This window comes from Nyctereutes procyonoides, unplaced genomic scaffold (genome assembly GCF_905146905.1).
Source record: "Nyctereutes procyonoides isolate TBG_1078 unplaced genomic scaffold, NYPRO_anot_genome, whole genome shotgun sequence".
NCBI classification, from domain to species: domain Eukaryota; kingdom Metazoa; phylum Chordata; class Mammalia; order Carnivora; family Canidae; genus Nyctereutes; species Nyctereutes procyonoides.
Window position 1 is genome coordinate 24,695,757 of NW_026575030.1, and position 23,198 is coordinate 24,718,954.

Consider the following 23,198-nt stretch of genomic DNA (forward strand, 5'->3'; position numbering starts at 1 on the left):
TTGCAAGTAGCAGCCTTATAAAGAAGAGGTCCTGTGGTTCTCTGTAGTGCAGTCTCCCTTGTTAACCAGAACCTGGCACTTCCGAAGTATCTCATTTGTGTTGTTGCACCCTCCTGTTTTGGCTAAGCTGTGTTTGCCTTTAGTTCAGTCATAAGCAGGGGCTCCCTTTGCCCTTTGTATGCAGAATTCAGTCCATGTGTTGTTAATGGGCTACTTTGGGGCTACCTTGGGCTTGAATTAGGTAAGACCAAGTATTTCTTGGATCTCTAGTTGCACCAAGCTGCAGGGTGCTCTCACTGTGTTATCCCACTGAAGGCTTTTGTTGGGTAGGGCCTACAGTCAGACCAGATGTCTGCTCCCAGCCCACTGGTAAGGCTGAAGTCAAACTACTGTGTGTAGTGGTCTTCCCCCTCTCCCTTGGACAGGAGTCACTTTGGAGTGGTACTGGCCCCTGTTGGGGCTACTTGCACAATGCCACACCTGTGGCACCACTTTGAATACACACCTGGTAAGACCAGGTTGGAGGGGGTGAGTCTGGAGAAGAACCCAGCAGGGGGGTGGACTGTTAACAATCCCGGTGGAGAGTATTTGTCCTCTCCTGGTACCTGCAGGTGTCTGCATATGTAGGCTGAGGGGCAGGAGGGAAATGGTGCCCAGCAGCTCTTTTGTTCTTGGAGAAGTCTCCCAAAAATCCCTGACCCTCCAGCACACACTCTGAGATTAATAAATAAATCTCCTTCCTGTGTACCCCAGGCATTTTCCAAAATGCTTCTTTTATGGTACATCTCATCAGAACTGTTTGTTGTGCTATTTATTGGTAGGGACTCAGTTTCCTCTTGCCCTCCAGCTCTCCCAGAGCCAAGCCGCTCATTTTTAAAGATCCAGTTGGTGAGCCCACTGATTATAAAAACTCTAGATATTAATACCATCTGGTGCTCAATGCCAAATGTTATGGGGATTTGTCTTCCCAGCGCAGGTCTCTGTGACTTGGGGCCTTGGTGTGGAGTCTGCTCCTGCTCCTTCTCTGTGCTTGTAATGTCCCTCCCTCCCATGGACAGTCTAGATCAGCTTGGTTCCCAACTGTATTTCCATCCTTCCTACCATTTTTTTTTTAAAGTTTACCCCGAGCCTTTGCCTTTTTTTTTTTTAAGATTTATTTATTTATTTATGATAGACATAGAGAAAGAAAGAGAGAGAGGCAGAGACACAGAAGGAGGGAGAAGCAGGCTCCATGCCGGGAGCCTGATGTGGGACTCCATCCCGGGACTCCAGGATCGCACCCTGGGCCAAAGGCGGGCGCTAAACCGCTGAGCCACCCAGGGATCCCCCCTTCCTACCATTTTTGATGTGGTCTCTTTTCTAAGTTTAGCTGTGGAGAGTCTGTTCTGCCAGTGTTTGGGTCATTTGCTGGGTTATTCACACTGATGTGGGTGTTATCTAGTTGTATCCATCAGATGAAGTGAGCTTAGGATCTTCTGACTGCCATCTTTCTTGGAAGTCCCCTATACTCATTCCATTCTGAAAATGACTTGAAGAAGCATATAAAAATATGAACAGTTGTTTTCATAATACAAGTAACTGGGAAGGAAGAGAAAATGAGGATAAGTGAGAAAAAGATTAGACCTAGCAGTAAATTTAGTGTCCCTAGGAGATATCACAATATCTTTTTAGAAAGATAGGTCATCAATTTTTTTTCCCCAGTTTTCTAGAAGCCATCAGAAATAAGGAATTAAAAAGCCATATACATGAATTTCAATGTCCATATTTTAGGGAAAAGGAAGAAAGATAAGCTTAATAGTTATTCTTAGCTTATAGTTAGCTTAATAGTTATTCTTTATTGAGGCCTGCAAGAAATTTCTTCTGTGTTTCCATAGACAAGACTGTATGAAGTTGTAAAACATCTTTTACTTCTTTATAGTAAATATAATTGTTTTATAGGGTTTAGTTTAGCTGTTCCTTGCTATAACTGTATAGCAAAATAGTTCTGTATAATTTCCTTATACAGATGGCTAAAATAGAGTCCCAGACACACAGCTTTCTGATGATCTGGTCTATTTCAAGATTAACAATTAGATATCTGGATTAGAGGAGTGAATAAAGAATATATTTAGTGCATAAAAATATATTTTTGCTTTAAAACAAAACAAAATTGTCTTATTTTTTGTTTAAAAAATAAAGTTAAATGCATATATATGTCACTTAAATTCTGTCACTCAATTCTGTATGTTTGATGAGAAAAACAAACAGCATCTCTACTCCAACTCTGTTTCTCTTTCTCCCAAGGCAATTTGCTTTTAACTTTCTTAATTTATTATTTTGGTGTTTTTTCAGTATCTACATATCATACTTAAAATGCATCTTGGGTTTTCGTTCTTTGGATTAGCTATTAACTTTCTTTTATGCTAACAGGGTTTAGTTCTTTTTCCTCCCTCTGCTTTTGCAGTACATATGCACATATTCAGTATACACCCCCTTCCTCATTTGCCTCATGTAATTTAAATTTTGTTCAATTCATGATTTTTGTTTACATCAGTGTTTACATTTTTATGACTGCAATGATAGCTGAGATGTGTTGCTTTTATTTTCCTCAGCATCATTTTTCGTCTTAGAGTTAATAACTGTGTTTTTTGTTGTTGTTACTTAGTTTTCTTTGTATTTATCAATGTAATTCAACTCCAGATTTAGTGCCATGTAACCACATCTCCTCTTAGGATGTTTATTCCTATCAATTTTGTATTTATGAGTAAAATTTTGAGTCTCTTGTTACATGAACCAGGATACTGTTTTCATCCTAGGATATCTCCCTTCACCACTCTCCTGTTTCTTATATTCCAGGTCTTCCGTGTCTTGGTTTTGTGTCATCATTTTGTTGGAAGAACTCTTTTGGTAGCTTCCTAAGAAAAGATACAGGCGTGGTAAATTCATTGGAAATGTCTTTTTGTCACTCATATTTGCTTGATAGTTTGGCTGGGTATAGAATTCTAGGCTGAAAATAATTGCCCTTTAAAATTGTGAAGACATTGATCTTTTGCCTTTTATTTTACATTGTAATTCAGAAGTCTAAAGCTATTCTGTTTCCTAATCCTTTAAATATGATGTTTCCTTTTCTATTTCTCATTTCTTTCTTGAAATGTCTAGAATTTTTTAGTCCTGTGTATTCTGAAATTTCATGACAATATACTTTGATGTGGGTGTATTTTCATCATTGTGTCTGTTTCTTTGGATCTAAGAAGTCATATTCATCAATTTTGGGAGATTCTTGTGAATTATGTTTTACCATTTTCCCTGTCCTTTTTCTCTGTTGTCAGTTATTTATTTATTTATTTATTTATTTATTTATTTATTTATTTATTTATTTATTTGAAAAGCCTATTATTTAGATGTGGGACATTCTGGATTGGATCTATAATTTCTAACCTTTTCTATTTTTTTTTTTCTATACTTTGGGAAAATTTTCTCACCTTTATTTTTAGAAACCCTTGTTGAGGTTTTCATTTTTGCTATCATGTTCCTAATTTATAAGGATTTCTTTTTTTTCTCTTTCTTGTCACATGGATGTATGTTCTTATCTCTCCAATAATAGTGGTGGTAATTTCATTCTTTGATGTTTTCTTGTAATGAATTTTTCTTTAATATATTTTCTGCAACAGTGTTTCTAATTTCTAATATTCCTCTTAAATCTTCAAGTGTATTATATTCTTTCCCCTGCTAAACTCTTTTGAATTACTTTTTTTTTTTTTTTTTTTAGTTCTTTCTTCCTATCCTTAATGATAGCCATTCTTCAGGTGAGGGTTAATCCTTGATTCACTCTTCATGTTTAAGGGTAAGGTCTAAAAAGTTTGTGAATGGAGCTTACCAGCTGTGAGTTTGGTGATTGCAAGGTGATCTTGCCAAGCGTTTTGTGATTAGTGCCTGTGTTGGTATCTTTAGTTCTGCTTGGGCTGGTCAGATTTTGTAGGGAAGACTTCGCATTTCCTGTATGGATGGTAAAGGCCTGGATGCCAGCACTGTCCAAGCTGAGTAGGGGAAAGGTTTCAGAAGGCAGATATTGACCTGATAACCCTTGTTGTAGAGCAGTACCTGTGCCTGGTATTTCATGGTCTGGAGACACTTCTTTTACCTTCTCCAAATAATAAAACTAGTTGTCAGAGTTAACAAAAGGTGTGGAACTGAGGAGAGTATTTAGGGATGCAATTATTTTTTAAGCAGCTTTCATCTAATCCTCCTTATTTCAGCTACCACCTTCTCCCTACCCCCATCACCATCTTCTCCAGAGGTACCTGGTGCTGTTAATTCCTGAGCCTTTTGAAGATTCTGCAGAGTAAGTTCTATTGGTTCTTAGCTTTCCTTACTGCCAGCTTAAGATTTGGCTTTCACGGATCTTTTAAGTCAGATACCACTTATGCATCTGCTTTTCAGCTTCCAAAATTAATTTTGTTGCTGCTGACTCCTCTCTTGTTCTTCCTGTTCTTGTGTTTTGTGCTTATAAAATGATGCCTTTTTTGTAGCTTTATTGATGTTTCAAGAGTGGGTGAAAGAGACGTGTGTTCAAGGTCCCTTTTTAATCCAGATGTCCTAACATTTTGTACTGCCAAGCTTTTAATGAGTACTGAGGATAAAGAATTTGAAGATGCACCTGGAATGTAGATAGACAGTTTTGTTAATTAAAGGCTAGTCCATCATCCTTGTACCATCCTCATTGTTATTACCATCACCATTACTACCATTACCATTAGTTTTCTCATTTAATTCTTATAATCTAACAAGAAGTACCATAAGGGAGGTAAGGGAAATTAAGGGAAATTGTATAGGCATGGGAAATTAAAGCTTGGGGTGGGATGTAAAGGAATATGCATAGAGTTACACAACCTATGTGGGCAGGATGTTGGACCCCAAAGCCTAAGTGCTCTTAAACCCACTGGGCCTGGGCATCACTGCCTTCTTTTTATAGTCAACATCAGCTAAGCTAAAATTAAGGTTGATACCCATATAAGAAAGTTTAAAAGCCTAAGTAGGGCACAAGGCTAAATAGAAAGTCAGTCTATATTTACATTTCTTGTTCTGGGGAGTTACCATCCATAAAGAAACTGTAGGTCCTTTAAGTCTGTCCTATATCTAAGCTTTAGATCTAGAGTCAACTTAGGACTTCAGCAATTCCAAGAATGGTCAGGCCTTGTAGCCTTGATGGTGGCTCTATGGGGGAGATTCCTACCATCCTGGCTACCTGTATTTCACCATTTTAGAGATTCTTGTTGGAAATATGTTAATGAACTTGTTAGGTGCTGACAATCTGTTGTGGTGTCTGACTCAGTAGGGAGCTGATGATGACTTACAGCTGGGTAAATGAGATGTGCTGAATTAATTACCCTTTTACTTTCTCTTTGGTTAAAGCTGAAGGAATTGAAGAATCTGCAGCAGCAGTACTTACAAATCAACCAAGAAGTCACAGAGTTACGTCCACTGAAGGCTCGACTTCAGGAGTATCAAGATAAGACAAAAAATTTTCAGATTATGCAAGAAGAGCTAAGGCAAGAAAATATCTCCTGGCAGCATGAGCTGCATCAGCTCAGGTATGATAATCCCTGCTTTTTTGACACTTTTTTTTTTAACTTTTTATTATAAAGTTTAGTTTTATAAGAAGTTGCAAAAATAATATAGAGAGCTCCTGTGTACTTTTCATGCAGTTTCCAGCAATGGTAACATCTTACATTCCTGTAGTATACCAAAATCGGGAAATGACAATGGGTACAATTCAAAGACCCTTCTCAGATTTCATCAATTTTGTATTTATTCAAGTGTGTGTGTGTGTGTGGGGGGGTGTGTGTATAGTTCTGTGCAACTTTATCATATATGTAAATATATGTAATCATGACGACTACCAAGCTATACAAGTGCTCCATTACCATAAATAATGTCCCTTTTACTACTAATTTATAGTCATAATCTTCTCCCCCAACCACCTATGTCAACATCCTTAACTCTGGCAACAACTAATTTATTCTCCATCTCTATCATTTTGCCATTTTGAAAATGGTGGGTTTTTTAAAAAGTTTTTATTTAAATTCCATTTAACATACAGTGTTTTAAGTGGAATCCTACAGTAGGTAGCCTTTTGAAATTAGCTTTATTCACACATATAATGCCCTTGAGGTCCATCAACGTTTGTTCATGCATCAATAGTTCATTCTTTTTTATTGATGAATAGTATTCCATGGTATGGATGTACTGCTTTAACTATTTACCCATGAGTGTTGTTTCTGATTTTTAGTTATTAACAAAGCTGCTGTTAAACATTTGTGTATAGGTTTTTATGTTTTCATTTCTCCGAAGTATTTGTCCAGGAATACAAATGCTAGGTTGTATGGTAAGTGTTCAATTTTTTAAGAAACTAAGATTATGTTCCAGAATAACCATACCATTTTGTATTCTTACCAGCAATATATGAGTGATCCAGTTTCAATATCAAATACTATATCCTTGTCAGCATTTAATATTATAACAATATTTTAATTTTCAAATATGTATGCCATGCTATGTATGCCAGTGTGGTTTTAATTTGCATAATGGCTAATAAAGTTGAACTTTTTTTATTGTTTGATATCTGTATGTCCTTTTTGATGAGGTATTGGTTCATGTGTTTTATTCATTTTTTATTTGGGTTGTTAATTTTTTACTATTGAGTTTTGAGGGCTCTTTATATATCCTAGGTACAAGTTCCTAGTCAGATAGATGGCTTGCAAGTATCTTCTCCCAGTCTACAGTTTATCTTTTCATTTTTTTCAATAAGGTGTTTTTAATTTTGATGAACTCTTAGTGATTATTTTTCTCTTCATGCAGATTCAGTAGTTTCTGTTGTTCTGTCTTCATATTCACTGATTCTTGATTCATTCCTTCATCACTTCCATTCTGCTATTGAGCCCATTGAGTTAGCTATTTATCTTGGATATTGTATTTTTCAGTTCTAAAATTTCTAGTCAGTTCTTTATATCTTCTACTTCTTCTCTGAGGTTTTCTCTATTTTTAAAATTTTATTTCATTTAAATTCAATTTGCCAACATATACCATAACACCTAGTGCTTTTTTTAATCAAAGAATAGTTAACATACAGTGTTACATAAGTTTCATCTGTATGACATAGTGATTTAACAATTGTATGTATTATGCAGTGCTCACCACAATAAATGTAGTTACCATCTGTCATGATACAAAGTAATTAAAATATTATTGATTATATTTTCTATGGTGAACTTCTCATTCTTATGACTTATTTTATAACTGAAAGTTTGTACCTTGTTTTGCCCATCCCCCACCTCCCTCTCCTCTGGCAATCACCAATTTTTTGTATGTATGAGTCCATTTGTTCTTTGTTTTTCAGATTTTACATGTAAGTGAAATCATATGGTATTTATCTTTTTCTGATGTATTTAACTTAGGATAATACCCTCTAGCCCATCCATGTTGTTGTGAACAGCAAATTTTCTTAGTTGAGTAATATTTCTGTGTATGTGCATACACCAGATCTTCTTTATCCATTTATCTATTGCTGTACACTTGAGTTGCTTCTATATCTTGGCTATTGTAAATAATGCTGCATTGAACCTAAGGAATGCATATATGTTTTTTAATTAGTATTTGATTTTCTTTGGGAAAATACTCAGAAGTGGAATTACTGGGTTGTATGGTATTCTGTTTTCAATTTTTTGAGGAACCTTCATACTATTTTCCATAGTGACCATACCAATTTACATTCTCAGCAACAGTGCATGAGAGTTCCTTTTTCTCTACATCCTCATCAACACTATTTCTTATCTTTATGATTCTGACTCCTGTGAGGTGATAACTTGCTGTGCTTTTCATTTGCATTTCTCTGAAGGTTATAATATGAACATATTTTCATGTGTCTATTATCTGTTAATCTTCTTTGGAGAAATGTGTTTTCATTTGTTTTCAGTATGTTAGTAATTGTTTGTTGAAGCATTTTTGTAGTGGCTGCTTTAAAATCCTAGTATAATTCTATAATATATAATTCAACATCTGTATCATTTCAGTCTTTTCTCAATCAAGTCATGACTTCCCTGGTTCTTAGTATGATGAGTGATTTTTAGTTGTATCCTGAACATTTTGGAGATTATAAGACTTTAAATATTATTTAAATCCTCTGCTTTAGTAGGCTTCCACTGATACTTTACTGCTAGATGATGGGTGAAGTCCAGTGGGCTCCCTTCTCAGCCTTCATTGATACCACAGGAGAGGAAGTTCCTTGATACTGCCAGGAAGAGGCAGAAGCCCAGGCTCCCTACCTGCACTCCCCTGACACTACAGTTGAGACGGGAGTACCTCATTACTATTAAGTGAGAGTAGAAGTCCAAGTTCCATACATGCACTCCATTGATACCATTGGGGGGTTGTGAAGAAAGGCATTATCACGGGGCAGTGGTGAAAGTCCAGGTGCCCCACTCAGTCCTTACAGACACTGCAGGAGGGTGGTTGAGGAGGGGCACCTTGTTACTCGTGGATCGTGCCCAAAGTCCAAACTTCCCTGTTGGCCTCTTCTGAGGCCTCTACCTCTGCAGGGACAGGGAAGAATGTTTTGTTACCTTGTTAGAGGTAGAGGTAGATGTCACCACAGTGGGTTGTGGATGGGACTGATCAGAGTCACCTCTTTTCCATTGAGTGGTGGTGACAATCCAGGGAACACTCTTGGCCTTTTCTGACACCACTCCAACTACGGAACACCTAGTTATCTTTGGGCCAGGATAGAAGTCTAGCTTTTCCATTAGGATTTTGTTGATTGGGCTGTGGTTTTTCCATGATGTTCACCTAGAATAGAGTGATTATTGTCATTAGTATTTCTGTCTCATCAGGATGCCTATTCCTGATCTTTTGGCAAGAGAGAACAGAATTTTCTTGGCACTCATTGGTGTTTCCAGGTAGTTGGATTCTTCTTCACCCAATTTGGGATATATAAAATTCAAAAAAGAAAAACCAGTAAATTTACTGCCTTGTCCTTTCCCGTGTCCTAGGGCCACTAGTTAGTCCAACTTCTTTCCATCTTTCTAAGTTTTCTGTGTTTGTTTTTATGCATAATCCCCAGAGTTTTCATCTCTACTTAGTGGGAGAAATAAGAAGATATGTATGTCTTCCATCCGGTCCGGATCCACAAATCCAGGCCCTTTTCTTTTAAAGATGAGTAATAGTGCTATATGATATTATTAAAGCAGAAAAAAATTTAAAAAGGACTATATAATTCTTGTCAGTTTTAAATTTTTTATTTCTCAAATAAAATTGAAGTTTATTTTCCTCTCATGTAAGAAAGTCTGGAGGAAGATAGTCTGCTCCACAGCAACTCTTTCTGCTCCACTGTCAGCATGCTGCTTTCACCTCTTGGTCCAAGATGATTGCTGGAACTTAAGCTGTTAAATGGACATTCTACACAGAAGGAAAGAAATATAGGAGAAAGGCAGAACCCTTTACTTTTAAGGAGACTTACTAGAAGTTTCCATTTAGGATACAATCACACTTAGGTCTCATTAGAAGAACTTAGTCACATACATCTAGCTTTTGGGGAGGCTAAGAAATGTATCTTTATATTAGAAATACAGTGTGCCCAGGTAAAAACCAAGGTTCTGTTATTAAGGAGGAGGGGAGGGGCACCTGGGTGGCTCAGGTTGTGATCCCCGGGTCCTAGGATCAAGTCCTGCATCAGGCTCTCTTTAGGGAGCCTGCTTCACCCTCTGCCTATGTTTTTGCCCCTCTCTCTCTGTGTCTCATGAATAAATAAAGCCTTTTTTTAAAAAAAAAAGGATGGGAGAATGAGTATGAGCGTTTGAAGTAGACCTTAATGCTCTCTGCCACCTGGTCTCTCATTTGATGTTTTTTTAATTCAGTGTTTCTAACAAATTTGAGCCAAAGAGAAAAGGTAAAGAATAAATGCTTAACAGTATGTAAAAACAAGTGCTGTTGTTGTAGCCTTACTATTGGGACTTCATTGCTGTTTCAAACCCAAAGCTTTCAAAGTTTAGTACAAAAAGGAAAGAATGTTGGAAAGTGCTGCTGACCAAGCAGCATCTGCTCTGTCTCACCTACTGCTATAGGAACCACAGGCAAATGCATACATAGAATACAGGTGGAGTCTAGATTCCTGTCCCACTTACCAGAGGGGCTACCATGATGGCAGATATTGATATAATAATTATTGTAACATTCCTAAGACACCTCTTGATGTACAGACATAAGAGATTTGTTCCTTCATTGATCTTAGATGGCATGCATTTTACTAACATGGCTTTTCAAAATAAAGTTTAAGCCAAGTTTATAGAGCAAAATGCTTTTTTGAATTTGGTGATTTAAATTTTGTGTAGTAAAATTACATTCAAAAATTGTTCATATTTAACATATTTATGGACTTTCTAGTAAGTGAATATAAGTCAAACCTATTCCATAGAGTTGACAGCTTCCCCAGATAAATACAGGTACATACATATTTTTAATCAAATGATGATTTGAAGGGAAGATAAAAAACTGAATTTTTGCTCTCTGGAAATACAAATTTCTTCTGTTTATTCTTTCTGGAATTGAACTTCAAGAGAAAAGATGAATTGTTCTCTTTCAGCTTTATTTCTTCCCCTGCCAGGGAATAGCTACCCCAATTTTATTCTGTTAGAATCTTTTAGAATCAGTTCATCATCAAGAGATCACAGTTGCAGTTTATCTCCCTCCAGATGCATTGAATTTTGGGACCTCCAGAGATGATTAGAACCACATGGGAGCATCACCTGATGTCTCCCATATTATCTCCAGGTCGTCTGGAACTATAAATATATTAAGTCTCCAGTTACCAGTGTAAACCTAAGAAGAGCTGCATTTTCTGTGGGCACCTCTTCCTCTTTAAATTTCCTCAAAGGGCATTCTGTATATGTGCTGCCGAAGCGAGCACTCAAAGGGCATTCTGAAAGGATACTTTCTGTATAGAGTTAACTCTTAGAGAAAAGAACAAAGTGATTTCTGGTCTAATGATTTTTCCCCCCTCCTTTGCTGCCCATTTACTTTTCTCTTAGGTTTTCTCTCATTACCTCCACATTTGAGCAATTTTGAAAGAAAGTAAAATTATATCTCAAGTGAATGTGAGTACGTTAGGGAAAGGAAAGGAAGATATTTTCACATTTAGAAGGAAGAAGAAAGTGAGGACACAAGTTTGATTCCCTGACTTTAGGACCAGGTTCTTTAGCTGCATAACTTCAGGACCTCTGTCTTCTGCTCTTGATCTGCGTGGGGGAAATTAGCTTTTCAAACATGAAAAAACTGGAACATCCTGTTCAGCTTCTGTTAGCTTTGGGATTGGCTTATTAGGAGAGCCTGGATTTATGCCATAACCTTTCTCTTCCCCTCATGTCTACTGATTTGCTTATTCTGTCCTGATTCCTGTGCTCACTTACATAAGGGGTAAGTATGATATATCCCTATTACAGCTGAGTTCTGTGAAGTGATCAGCTTTGTTCCTTAGGTCTATTGAGCTTCTCTATTGAGCATCTCTTTCCACACTATGACAAACTTCCAGAAAAATGGCAGCTTGAAGCTTTTTATGGAAGATTATGATCTTTCTTTGGTCTTCTACTCTTAAAATTTTCTCTTTCATTTTTCACAGACATATCTCAAAGGAAGTATTGAAAATCCTGTGCCTTTTACATGTAGTGGCCTTGTAATAAAATTTTATTTTAGTTTCTAAGTTTGGGCTCTCCCTTTTTGAAAAAAAATTTAACTGTAATCCAATTCACTTCTTAGCAAAACAAGATTATTTCATAACGGTTATAAGCCATTTAGAGAAGAAGAGACCATTTTACTTTATTTCTAGAGTGAAAGAGAAAAAAGTCAGATGCAATTCAAACAAAACCTAGTATTATTGGAAAAAATAGAGAAACGGGTAGTAAAGAGATGCTGCAGAAATTTGATGACAATCCTACTGAATTCTTTTAGACAGTATAGAGAGAAGTAGAACTAAAGAATGTGGCAGAGACACAGTTTTTGCTAGCACTACAATAAATGAGCTGGTCAGACAGCAGCCTCCAGTCTTGGCCAAATTTGAGGAATAAATAGAAAGCAGCTCATATTTGTTGGGTGATTGTGATGTGCCAGGCTTTGTGTTTGGTGCCTGACATACAGTGTCTCATTTAATCCTTAGAATAATCCTAAGGAATCAATAGTTTATTCCCATGTTACCAACGAGGCTTAAAGAGATTAAGAAACTTTATTCATGTCTGATTCCTAGTTTATGATAGAGCCAGCATTTGAACCTAGCTCTTTCAAAACTCTACAGTTGCTCTGGGTAGCATTGCATTTTTGTAACCATGATGTTAGACTGCAACTGGCACTACCTTTCTGAAGAATTAGAGTGGTTTCCCATTGCTTACAGAATGTGGTTTATTTAACATGCTACTCAGTGCCTCACATGATCGAAACTCACTTCTCCATCTTCGTTTCCTACCCTCTCTGCTTTACATGCTATCTGCTACAATTCCAGAATTCCTTGTGTGTGTGTGTGTGTGTGTGTGTATTCATTTTTGTGCCTACTGTTCAATAAGTTCACAGAACCTGGAATGCTTTCCCATGCAATCATCCTCAGTCCTGCCAGTTGAAATTCTTTTTATTAGTTCAGCTTCATCATCTTGCTGTGCAGTTCAATTTATAATATAAATTTTGCTCTGTGATACATTTTCTTTACTGTCTCTACAGCCCATAATACTGTTTTGAATTTGTAATTATTCATCCATGTCTCACAAGTATTTTTTTGCCTGTGATTATTTCATGTGTTTTCTAGGATGGAAAAGAGCTCCTGGGAAGCCCAGGAGAGGAGAATCAAGGAGCAGTACCTTATGGCTATCTCAGATAAAGATCAGCAGCTCAGTCATCTGCAGAATCTTATGAGGGAATTGAGATCTCCTTCCTCTCGGACTGAGGCCCTCAAAGTACAGTACCAAAGACAGGTGAGTAATCCCCATGCTGATTGCTACTCAGAGGTAACCACCACCTAGGAAGCATTAGCTTCCTGCAAGCCAAGTGCCCATCTACCACTCTTAGGCAAGTTGTCTTGTGACCTCCTGTGAGGTGGACAGAGTTCATGGAGGGAAGGAATTAAGCATGAACAGCATTAGGAGGATATTTCATTAGTGTTTGTACCCTGGCAGGCATCCCCAGAGACATCGGCATCCCTAGATGGATCACAAAATCTAGTTTATGAGACAGAACTTCTTAGGACTCAGCTCAATGACAGCCTAAAGGAAATTCACCAAAAGGAATTAAGAATTCAGCAACTAAACAGCAAGGTAAGTGTTTCCTGGTAGACTTGAATTCAGTTTCTTATTTCCATGACCAGAGAAGCAAGGAAATAAGTAGAAGCTGATTAAGTCTAGGTTCTAGCTATCACATATCTTTGGATACAGAAGATTTACTTTTCTTGGGGTCTGGATTGCTCACCCCAAAGTACTGGACACACGGCCATTTCCTTTTCCTTATCCTTGGAGTGTCCTTGGGAATGATTTGGAGAAATCTATTTAGTAAGAATAAAAAAATCCAACTCTTTTAGGAAGCCTTGTTCCCCAGCATTGTCTCCCTATCTGTACCCCTTGTTAGTAATATTGAAGTAACTCCCCACAAATGCTTCAACACCTTCCTCTCTCTGATTCCCCTCAGTGTGCAACAGGAAAATGTTTCAGGAAGGAATAAGGAAGCTTTTCAGTTGTGATATTAGAAATAGAGATGAGAAGTCTGCTCTTCATTCCACTCCATTTGTAGCCTTTCTCATTGGTGTCTAATATTCTGGAACTAAAGAAGCCAGCTTTATTCCAAACCCCAGCCATGCCAGTCCACATACTCAAAGGAAGCATACCAGGAAAGATGGGATATATTTCTGTAGGGAAGAGCCATTTTGCCATCTGGTCTCTAGAGCCAATCTCACCAAGGCAAGATTAAAGAAAATTATTCTTGGATACCTTCTCACATCTCTGTTCTCTCTCTTCATCTGTTCTCTGGCTTCTCTTCCTCCTTCATCTGCCTCTCTTTCCCACCCACTTATGAATCATTATACTCCTGTTGCTCTCTGACTATTCAGAGTATTCTTGAGTGTCACCTCCCTAGTTCTGCCTTCTTCAGAGGAATCCAGGTAGGTAGTTTCTGTTAGAACTAGAAGGGATTTAAGAGGTCATTTAGACTCCAGAATACAAAGATTGTCTTTGAAGAGAGTTGTGAATGTCCAAAAATTATATACAAATTAGTGTTTGTATAGGTGTGTGCATGTCTGAGTCTCTCATCATGAGAACCTGTCAATTCATCAAGGGATCTATGATCCAGAAATGGTAAAGATGGACACGTGGGTGGCTCAGTGGTTGAGCGTTTGCCTTTGGCTCAGGTTGTGATCCTGGGATCGAGTCCCGCATTAGACTTCCCGTGAAGAGCCTGCTTCTCCCTCTCTCTATGTCTCTGCTTCTCTCTCTCTCTCTCTCTCTCTCTCTCTCTCTCTCTCTCTCTCTCTCTGTCTCTTGTGAATAAATAATAAAATCTTTTTTAAAAAATGGTAAAGATAGGTAGGCTGTACAACAGAAAGGGAAACTAAGGCCCAGAGGTATTAAGTAATTTGACTAAGGTGTTAAAAGGGGGTCATTCTGAGATAAATATGATAACCTATGTGGAAAAGCGCAGTACCTAGCTTATGTAGGAGGTATTTATTAAATGTCAAATTCAACTAATTGAATTGAAGTATCAGAGGCTGAAAGTGCTATTAACTTTGGCAGAAAATTTGCATTTAAAAAAATAGTTTGTTGATTCAAATTAATGGGTAAAATTATAGGCCCTTTATTGGGGTAATTGTGTGAGAGTTTTCAAGGGGACTCCAGAGCAGCTCCTATCTACTTTTCCTTCTTGCCATAAACTAGATCCCATCTCATTTTACATTTGCTCTCCTGAAAACCACTGTACATTACTCTGGGCATTTGTCTTTCTAGGACAGTATTTTAAAATGAAATTTAGGACCCTTAGTAGATGATGAGGTCCTTTTAGTGGGTAGCAACTAAAAAACTTTTAATGTAAATATTTTATTGAAATAAAATATATAAAAAGCATACAAATCATAAATATAGCACAGCATATTTTCACAAAGTGAAGACACCCAATAATGAGTACCCAGATCAAGAATCAGAATATACCAGAACTTCAGAAAGTCTCTTGTCTCCTTTTCTAGTCACCTTACAACTACAGATACATGGAATCATATCTTCTCTTATGTGACTTCATTTATTTTGTGAGATTCATCCATGTTGTTTTAGATAGTGTGATTTTTCCATTCTCAGGCTATATAGCATTGGATTGTAAGCACATACCATAGTTTCTCTCTTATGCTCTTAAAGGACGTTAGGATTTTTCCAGTTTGGAGCTATTAAAAGTAGTGCAAATAGTGTTTTTTACAGAACAAAATAAAAAAGATTACAAACAAGTAGGTATTATATAATATAAAGAGTCTATCTTGTTTAGAGAAACTTTAGTTTTAATTACATATACTTATATACTAAGTTCTGGATCATAATCAACGTTATGTTTTCTTTAACAGCTTTATTGAGATATATACTGCATATATTGCTTAAAATACGAGAGACACTACTTTGGGTCACTGTCCTTCTGGGTGAGAAAGAGTTCTTCCTTTAGAAATAAACTGCAAAGAGGCATCTTTATCCCTAATGTCATTCATTCACTCACTCCATTCTTTCATTCATTCATTCATTCATTCATTCATTCATTCACCAAATAACTATTATTTACCTTCTTTGAGGCTGGCCATATGTTAGGATACACAGTGGCCCCTCATGGAGCATAGCATCTGATGAGCTTAGAGCCTCACTCTAAATGGGTGCTAGCTAACTAGCAGACTTGCTTCTTGGGCCCGAATGGGATTATAGTAAATGGAGTAGGCATAGAATACTCATCAAGCCACTGCCCTCTTTCTTTCCATGGATACTCAGACTTTATTTATATTTCTTCTAGCATGGTTGGATGTTTGTATGTAATGCAAACTTAAAAACTTGTAACCTAAAACTTAAAAACAGGAGAGGAATGACTATTAGGATAATGTAGTCTAGATTATTCCCTTCTATTTTTTAAGTACAACAGTTTATGAGCTAAAACAGACAAACTCTTCCTTAAAGGCCCGATGGGGAATATTTTAGGTCTGTAGGCTATGCCTCCTGTTACAACTATTCAGCTCTGCTGTTCTGTCTCAAAAGCAGCCACAGATGGTATGTAAACAAATAGAACAGTCATATTCTAATAAAACCAATTTACAAAAAAAAAAAAAAAAAGACAGTAAACCCTGGATCATAGTTTGCCAACACCTAAACTATAGGGATCTTTGTCTAATCCTAAATAGAATAATGTGAACAGTATAAAAGGTGGTTTATAGGAGGGCAGCTTATAAACAATTAGACCTTTCCAGTTAAGGGGGTTTTTGCTTCCAATGATTTTTACATATCTATCCTTTCTCCTCTAAATTTGTATAGGAAAAAAAGTATTGTATTTTCAATACTGAAGAATTTTTTTGGTTTTTGTTTTGGGAGGTTTTTTTGGTAGCCTTTGGGCTATTCATTGTGTCCAGGAAAATTAACTTTCATCTCTGTCTCAGAGTTGTCATTATACCCAGTAATTGTCATGTCTACCCCTGTCTTCAAATTAGTATTGCTTTTCAAACATTTATATTCTTTTCTTTACCAACTGCTCCTACTCCCCCTAAAACCCATAACCTGCTTCACTTCCCTTACTGAACCCTCAGATGGGATGCCATCAGTAGTAGGCAGAGCTCTAGACTTGGAACCATAGTTGAGTCCTGGTCTGTCATCTATGAGCCACATGATATTGGGCAAGTCACCGCTCATTTCTTTTTTTGTTTGTCATTTGTGAATGGGGACAGAAATCAAACATCTACCTCTCTCAAATAAGATGATACTTTAAAAAGTGCTTTGTAAACTGAAAATTATTCTTCAGAGGTAAGGTTATTCATTGTGATTTTCATTCTATCTACGAAAATATTTTTGTTATGCCATGTAGATTCTTATTTTAGTTTTCTATATGCATCAAATATCCTTCCCAGTCTGTCAGAGTATCTCTAGAAAGATTTATCTTCTCTGAACATTGAGTCAACTTTTTTTTTTTTTTAATTTAAATTCAAGTTAGTAGGGTGCCTCAGCTCAGTTGGTTGAGTATCTGCCTCTGGCTTAGGTCATGGTCCCAGGATCCCGTCCCAGGATTGAGCCCTGCATTAGGCTCCCTACTCAGCAGGGAGCCTGTTTCTGTCTCTCCTCCCTGCTTGTACTATCTTGGTCGCTAACTCTATATCTCTCTCTCAAATAAGTAAATAAAATCTTTCTAAAAAGAATTCAAGTTAGTGAACCTACAATATATTTTAGTTTCAGAGGTAGAATTTAGCGATTTATCAGTTACACATGACACACCATGTGCACCCATGTGCACTACACCCATGTGCCCTCCTTAATGCCCATCACCCAGTTACCCCATCCCTTCACCCATCTCCCCTCCAGCAACTCTCATCAACTTTTTTTACACAAATATTAAGCCAGAATACTTACAAAAAGAATACTTGGGAAAAGATTGAACATGCATCCAGTTACACCAGTTTCCCTTTACCTCATGCATACAGTCCTACAGTAGGTACTTTGGAGAGACATCTTTATGATTGTTGATGTTTCTGGATGTTAATCATAACTAGAACTTGAAACTTGATAGCCTGCAAGGAAGGAATTAGATTTCTAGTTCCAGGGAACTGAATTAAAATCACTGGCTAGGAGCTACGGTGGGTAAATTTTTCACTCAATATAAAAAATAATCTTCTGTTTTTGACATGGTGAAAAATGCTTGGACTGCTTTGTCAAGAGGTGAGCACCTCTGATGCTGGACATGTTTAAGGAAAGACTGAATAGCTAACTGTTGCTCAGGTAGTAGAAGAAGATCCTGCTTTGAGCGACTAACATTTTTCCACCTGTGAGTTTGCACTGCACCGAGTGTAGTTTTTTACATGTATACAGGCAATTTAGGATTTCTTCTGTTTCTTTCCCCTACCACACATTACAATTTCTTTTTCTACAGAAATTTCTTGGTGACTTGTAACTCTCTATAGCACTGAAGAGTCTCCCCAGTAGTATGGTTGTATGAATTTCTAGGTGACAGCTCTATCTCATATTGAGTTCTAAGGATTATAGCCGTTTCTTAGTAATTTCATCTTGGACTCAAGCTTCTGTCTTTCTCCTTTTACATAGTTAGGATAGTTTATGCTCTCAGATTGCTTGTGGGATTCTGCTTTGTGGTTTCCCAGTCAGTGTACTAGGCACCACAAATAAAGTTTCCTACTACTCCAGAATTATTTTCCTTTTCAGTTGAAAAATTTTGAGTTTCCTCACTTTGAAGGAAACACAATACTGTTGTTACCATTATTGAAATAAAGATCCTGCATTAAAAAAAAATTAGAACTTTCAAACTCAGGAGAGTCTTCTTAAGCACTGCTTGTTGTGAAACAGTCCAATGGGGTGGTGCTCAACTTCTGCTCTGTTTCAGTTTTCTCAGCTACTTGAAGAGAAAAATACCCTTTCAATTCAGCTCTGTGATACCAGTCAGAGCCTTCGTGAGAACCAGCAGCACTACACTGACCTTTTTAATCACTGCGCAGTCTTGGAGAAGCAGGTCCAGGAGCTTCAAGCGGTGAGCAAGAAGGCTGGGAAAAGTGTCAGAAATAGAGTGCAAATGATAAAACAGAAAGAGCAGCATGGAAGAGGCTGGTGCCATAGGCTGAAGATTAAGTATATGTGATGGAGGAAAGGCAGAGAAGAATGTTTCCTGAATTGGAATAAGGCCTAGAAAAATCAAGGAGGGAAGGAATTAGAAGGAAAAACATCACTGAAATAGTGGGAGAGAAATAAAAAAGTGAATGGGAAACAGTGATGACTGAGGCTTTTGGAAGTCTGACATTCAGACTGTGGATTTTGCTTCAAAAAATTAGAAAGCTGTAGAAAGATTTGGCACTGAGAAGCAGAATAGGTGGGACTGTTGACACAGTGGAGCAGGAGTGTACTGCTGAAGCAGAGGTGGGGAGTGAGAATTAGTGTTGAGATGAATAGGAGAGGGAAAGAAGAGGTTTTGGAGGAACAGTTGAACAAGGGAAAGATCCAAGTAGCCTCTGGAAGACCCATGAGCCTCCGCTAGAAGAAAGCAAATAAGCTTTTACACTTTTGAGTGGTAAGCCTATCAACTTTTAAGAGGAGATTCAAAAATGAGAATCGGGAGAAAATCTAATAAAGTGTTTTAGGTAAGAGATTAATCTCATAGAGCAGAAGATTCTCATTTCTGACTCTGCATTTGGAAGAGGGTGGCAAGTGGGTGTTTCCTCTCCAAGGTGTCTCATTCTTTGGTGTTCCATGAGTTCTCATTTTGCCCATGCAGTTTCTTAAGCTCTTTCATCACTGAATTACTAAACTTACTCTTCTAGGGGCCACTGAATATAGATGTTGCTCCAGGAGCTCCCCAGGAAAAGAATGGAGCTCACAGGAAGAGTGATCCTGAAGAACTGAAGGAGCCACAGCGAAGGTAGAGGAACAGCCCACAACTGTAGCAACTTGCACTGTGTGTACACAAATGGGCAGTCATCTAGATGGACCTGGAGCCCAGTGAATGTATTTAATGTCTTCTTATTGGCCTCACAGGATTGATGTGAGGATTAAATAGTAACAATTTAGTAAATTGGGAAAGTTGAAAAGTTTATAGAACAAAAGCAAGCACAGCAGTGCACACATGTGCCCACCTGTGCACACACATGCATACCCCACTAATCCTGTGATGCTCCAATGAAAGATAACACAGTCCCTAAAATCTCTTAAGGCATTTTATGCAGCTTATTTTGACAACTATGATTTTAAAATGTTCTCTTTTTAAAATCCTTTCCTTTTTCTATTTTTTGTGTTTGTACAAACTTCTAGACATTTTCCTGCTTTATCACCTTGTGAAGACTTCAGATCGCTTGTATCAGCAACTGTGTTCTGCATCTGCTGATGCTGTTTATTGTCCTTTTATTTTGAAGCTTTTCAGAAGCCCAGCAGCAGCTGTGCAATACTAAACAGGAGATGAACGAACTGAGGAAGCTCCTAGAAGAAGAACGGGACCAAAGAGTGGCTGCTGAGACTGCCCTCTCCGTGGCCGAGGAGCATATCCGGCGGTAAAGGACTGTGGGAGATAGCCTCTGTTCACTTCTGAGTCTTTCTGATTACACTGTGCACATTTCAGCGGCCAGACTTGGGAGTCATCAGGATCTATCTAGTTCCCATCTTGAGTTGGGTGCTACAGGGAGTTTGGGGTCAAGACAAGCCATATTAATCCAAGCTTAGCCCCTCCACAGTGTCCTCTTTGGGCCTGGTGCAGAAAGCAAATTTAGGTAGCTGATCACATGCTGCCTGCCTAGGCCCCATACTGCCATTCTCATGTTAGAGCTTCATTCACCTGTACTCTGTGGTGTATGTGGAACTCAGTGGACTGACTTACTTATTTACTTATTTATTTGTTTGTTTGTTTGTTTGGACTTGTTATTTAAAAGCAGCCAATGCTGTTTGGTTTTCCAGTATTTACAGATGTTTCATTTTTCTTCGGCCTAACCTACAGAAGTTGTCAGACTGACCCTCGTAGTGCCAGACTGTGCTGTCCCCAGGCCAAGGTGGCCCCAGAAAAGCTTATCTTCTGGAGGAACAGACACAGAAGGTGTACTGTGCGTGCAGTCAGCTTGGCTCTCAGAGGAAAACTGTCAGGATGGAGCTAGGCTGTGCTCACTCAGCTTCTCCTCTCAGACTCACAAATCAACTTAAAGTGTTCTTTCTCTCCGGGAGAAAACTCTATGACCTGAAAAAAGAGGCCAGGAGTGTTAGGCTAATAGACATCCCTTCATATGGAGGAGTGAAGTGTTCCATCCTTTCCAACATGATTAAAAAGTACATCCCTATAGGCAAATGTTTGTTCAGACATGCTGTGTTACCTGCAGCCCCTTTAATGCAGCTCATGTTTTCGTGAGAAACCATTGAGTGGATAAAGGCAACTTCTTCATTAAATGGAGAAGTTTCAGTATTAAACAAATCAGCAAAAAATGAAGAAGGAAGCAGTAGAGGCGGCCAGTTCAGTTTAATTCTAAGAACCCTACAAATACCTTTTTTGGATGCTTTTGCCTGTTAGCCTTTAGTAAATGAAAAAAGAATTTATTGAGTTTCTCTGGTGTATTGGATAAAAAGAACATGGGATTTAGAGACAAACCTGGGTTTTTAATTCTGGCTTTACCTCTTACTCACTGTGCCACCATGGGCAAGACATTTTACCTCTTTAAGCCTTCCTTTGAAGATATTAACACCAGCCTCAAACCTGAGGATGAAATGTATGTACAGCACCCAATCCAGCATCTGCTACATAATAGGCATTAATTCCTAGTAGTTATCATCCCCTTTTGCTGCTGCTGAAAGAAACTTCTCCACCTGCACACTGCCCGAATGGGGGTAGGACCTCTGGGAGCAGCCTTTGCCGCAAGTCTCTTATGCCACAGCATGTGGCAAGATGACTGGGAAGACCTCACCTGATCAGCTGCTCGTGCCATGAACCAAGCCATGCCTCTTTTTTTTCTCACCCCAGGTTGGAGCACAGTGAATGGGACTCCGCCCGGTCTCCCATCATTGGCTCCTGCGGCACTCAGGAGCAGGCACTGTTGATAGATCTTACAAGCAGCACTTGTCGAAGGGTAAGAAGGAGGGGAAGCGCAAAGAGAGGGTACTATACTGTATCACGGGCCTGGCTGCATTGAGGGCAAGGGGTCAAGGAAGAGAAAGATAGAAGTCCAGGCACTGAGGATCTCAGAGTAGAAGGGTGTGGAAGGTTGGAGGAACCTAGTAGAGTTGGCCAAGTGACCCTGAGGGGACTTGCTCTCGGGATACCTCTTTCCTGCAGTGTTAGGCAAAGGGAAAGGGACATACCCCGTAGAGTAAAACTCTCTGACTTTCAGATTTTTCTTTCAGACCCGGAGTGGTGCTGGATGGAAGCGAGTCCTGCGTTCACTCTGTCATTCCCGGACCCGAGTGCCACTGCTAGCAGCCATCTACTTCCTGATGGTTCACGTCCTGCTCATTCTGTGTTTCACAGGCCATCTATAAACTGAATTCTCACCTTTTTGACCACCCCCTCAGAACCTGGAATTCCCTTATCACTAACATCAAAATCATCAATTCTAGTGGAATAGTCTTCCCACTTACAGGTCCTCTCTCCAACTCTCCACAGAAAGTGCCTGCACAAACAGAGGTGGATGTGAGCCCAGGGCAGAGCTGCAGGGACCAGCGGGTCTGCTTTCTTTTACTGCTCAGGGCCTGAACACTTCTGCATAATCTGGGGAGGCCGCACAGTTGGTCATTGAGCCCAGGATTTGTTCACATTTTGCAGGGCCCTGATTTTGTGTGGTCCTGTGAAAAATGCTGAGGAATGCCTCTCAGCTTAGAAGATGGTTCAAATAAACCTAATAATCTGTAGTCCAGTATCATTTCAACTGATACTTTCTTTGCCTCATTTACCTTCTATTTTCTCCTGCTTCAGAAGGAAGGTGGGCCTGTCATAAAGTTCTGGGGGACAGTATCTCACAGAATAGCTGATTAGGTCTCTTGCAAAATAGGATGGGAGCTAAAGAACTCTCCAGGGGCTTTGGCTGTCGGATCACAGGGTAGGACAGCATCTCCTTCCCTGGCTGTTCAGACATAACTGGAGTTAGATTTGTGGTCATGGACTATGAGGACAGGAGCCTATTGTGTATGCCCTGATCACAAGTATGCTAAGATAGTAAATGGCCCATGCCTCTCCCTTCACTGAAAGGAAGAGCTGGCTCTGGACAGTGGGAATCAGATTCATGTCATTCCTGTGTTGGCTGGGTATGCCTCAAATGTGGGCCCTAAAGCGCTCACTAGGGGCTAGTCCAAGGTGAGGTGCCTGACTGGTCTGATGACCACTCCTAGCTTGTGGATGTTCCAAGCTGTTCTGCTATTGGTGACAGTTACTCCAGTTTCTCAGCTCAGAGTTATCTGCCCTCTATGGTAACAGGGCTGAGGAAAGTGGAGAGTGATACAGAGAAGACAAAATATCTGAATCTA

The 23,198-nt window shown here is 38.7% G+C and overlaps 1 protein-coding gene across 3 annotated transcripts in view; it reads left to right on the forward strand.

Moving 5' to 3' along the window:
- Nucleotides 1-22,586, forward strand: part of GOLGB1 (golgin B1) — a 90,153-nt gene extending 67,567 nt beyond the window's left edge. For all 3 annotated transcript variants that reach the window (XM_055316012.1, XM_055316013.1, XM_055316014.1), the window contains 8 exons: nucleotides 5,392-5,570; nucleotides 12,815-12,980; nucleotides 13,182-13,319; nucleotides 18,604-18,747; nucleotides 19,532-19,629; nucleotides 20,120-20,254; nucleotides 21,703-21,808; nucleotides 22,083-22,586. In XM_055316012.1, the coding sequence (XP_055171987.1) occupies nucleotides 5,392-5,570; nucleotides 12,815-12,980; nucleotides 13,182-13,319; nucleotides 18,604-18,747; nucleotides 19,532-19,629; nucleotides 20,120-20,254; nucleotides 21,703-21,808; nucleotides 22,083-22,217 (1,101 nt within the window). In that variant the 3' untranslated portion in view covers nucleotides 22,218-22,586. The remainder of the gene's footprint in view (nucleotides 1-5,391; nucleotides 5,571-12,814; nucleotides 12,981-13,181; nucleotides 13,320-18,603; nucleotides 18,748-19,531; nucleotides 19,630-20,119; nucleotides 20,255-21,702; nucleotides 21,809-22,082) is intronic.
- The last annotated feature ends 612 nt before the right edge of the window (nucleotides 22,587-23,198 follow it).